The 2,000-nt window shown below is 37.3% G+C and overlaps 1 protein-coding gene across 1 annotated transcript; it reads right to left on the reverse strand.

The window, feature by feature from the left end:
- Positions 1 to 789: 789 nt before the first annotated feature.
- ripply2 (ripply transcriptional repressor 2) lies at positions 790 to 1,368 on the reverse strand. The gene is made up of 3 exons (XM_042503076.2): positions 1,218 to 1,368; positions 1,043 to 1,113; positions 790 to 952 (listed from the first exon to the last, which is right to left on the reverse strand). Exons 1-3 carry the CDS (start codon positions 1,338 to 1,340, stop codon positions 790 to 792), a joined length of 357 nt encoding a protein of 118 aa, XP_042359010.1. The 5' UTR covers positions 1,341 to 1,368.
- Positions 1,369 to 2,000: the final 632 nt, after the last annotated feature.

The following is a 2,000-nucleotide window of genomic DNA, read 5'->3' on the forward strand; positions in this document are numbered from 1 at the left end:
ATTTCAACTGAAGATCACATGAAATAATGATTTTTCTGACTCTGATGGTGAGTTTTGCCTGAAGTGGTAGTTTTAGTGGAGGTCTACAGACGCTTTTCTTTTCATGATCTCACTGCAGATCTTTACACTCTCCTGACCCGGTTGACACCTACCACATGTCACGCAGTTTCCGCACTTCAGGCGTCACTGCGCAGGAAATGGTGCGTTAACCACTTTGCACTTATCCATGGGAAAAGACCAAAAGAGCTGTTCAGCCACAAACTGGAAGATGTGTCAGATAAACTGAAAAACCTTATTCCTCTACAACTTCTAATAGATGAAGTAACTAAGCCCAGACGTGCCTGACAGCTCCAAGAAATAAAAATGAGAAGAGTGTATTTTATACAAACTGCCTCAGTGAAAAAGCAGATTAAATACAGAGTCCCGGATACACTTTGTGCACAGACACAAATGAATCCTGGTGTTTGATGTCTTGGTACACAGACTTTCAAATTGTAATTTTCTAAGTCCATTCCTCAAACACTCAATTCACTGTTTATTTCTGTAACTGATTTCACTAAAACTGGCTCAAAAGTAATTACACTCCAAACAACGACATTCATTTCATATATTTTATTGTAATTTTAAAAAATAAAGTAGAAAAGAGGTAGAAATGTTATGGGAATAACTTAAGCATTTACATTCCTGATTGGAAATGAAACGGGTATATTTACATATATTTACAGAAATAAGTTAAAACAAATATATTATCACATTATGCAACAATTGAAAAGGATGGGAGAGACACATTTAGTTCAGCTCCTTCTCTGTGTCCTCCTCTTCATCATCGCTGTCTTCATCGCTGCTGGAGTCTTCGTAAGGGCAGATGGTCGCTTGGATAGGATAGTTGCGCAGCAGCATTTCTGCGTCCTGGTACAGATAATCGAAACATCTGGATTTCGGCCAGTATAACCTTCAAAAGGAGAGCAGAAGATGAATGGGACATACTTATAAAAGAAATAACATGCACGAGAGTTAAAGATGTTTTCATCAACAAACTTACTTGACTGGGTGAATGACCTGAGGGATTTTGGGGTGTTGTGCAGCTGAAAGGTCTCCGTGAACATGGCGAGCCTGTAATTTAAAACAAAGCAATCTTGTTCAGTTTTTAATCCAACAAACACATTAAAAAAAATAAATAAATAAAAAAATAAAAACGCAAAGTCGTTAAAACTCACCTTGTGTGCGGCACTTTTGTTCTCTGTTCCAGTCCACGGTCTCCACAAACCACCGGGCTGCTGAGATTCAATGTCTCCAGAAAAATCGGAAGTTAATCCTTTTTTGGTAGTCAGAGTCTCCATGATTCCTTGTAGCGATCAGTCCTGCGTAAAGTCCTCAGAAGATGTGAGACCGAAGGCAGGAGCGGTCTATTTATCAGGGCCCTGGCAACCGGTGCCAAATTGCGCTTTGACGCGTCCCCAAGTGTCTCCATGCGCCACGATGGTGAGGTGCGAAGTCACACTTAAGCAAGCACTCCAACCATATGGTCACTTTCTTTCTTAATATCGACTATATAATAATTAAATCTACCGTGATTTAACTATTTGAAACATATTTCCAAGATAAGCTATATTTGATAGGTGTTTAACAACTATGCTTAACCACAGCTCTCTTCATCCAGGGTTTACGCATTATGCTAAAGGCCTCTCTAGTAAATTAAATTTGTGTTTGAATTCAAAATGTAGTTAAAAGCTCTGTTTAATTTTAAATGTATTCTCCTTATCCTTTCTGTTTTATATTTGTTTTTAACATAAGTTTATAGTTTATTATGCTAAATTAATAGGTTCATTTTGGGAAGCGATATCAGTAGTGTTGAATATGGACATACAAAGACCAAAAGTATGATAAGTATAATAACTTCATTGTAAACATCTCCTCCATAATTTGCGTTCTATGCATTGTCTTTGTTTCGAATAAATAGTTGGAAAAAATTAAAATTCTTCTTGATAAACTCTTCAAAC

Source organism: Plectropomus leopardus, chromosome 16 (assembly GCF_026936395.1).
Source record: "Plectropomus leopardus strain MGB_pleo_1.0 chromosome 16, ASM2693639v1, whole genome shotgun sequence".
In the NCBI taxonomy this organism is placed as follows: domain Eukaryota; kingdom Metazoa; phylum Chordata; class Actinopteri; order Perciformes; family Serranidae; genus Plectropomus; species Plectropomus leopardus.

What these genes read in the sequence shown, in the direction of transcription:
- ripply2 (XM_042503076.2), bottom strand. Translation starts at nt 1,340, where the DNA reads ATGGAGACTCTGACTACCAAAAAAGGATTAACTTCCGATTTTTCTGGA. An exon ending in ACAAAAGTGCCGCACACAAG is followed by an intron (nt 1,114 to 1,217) that starts GTGAGTTTTAAC and finishes TTTAAATTACAG; the next exon opens with GCTCGCCATGTTCACGGAGA. An exon ending in CAGGTCATTCACCCAGTCAA is followed by an intron (nt 953 to 1,042) that starts GTAAGTTTGTTG and finishes CTCCTTTTGAAG; the next exon opens with GTTATACTGGCCGAAATCCA.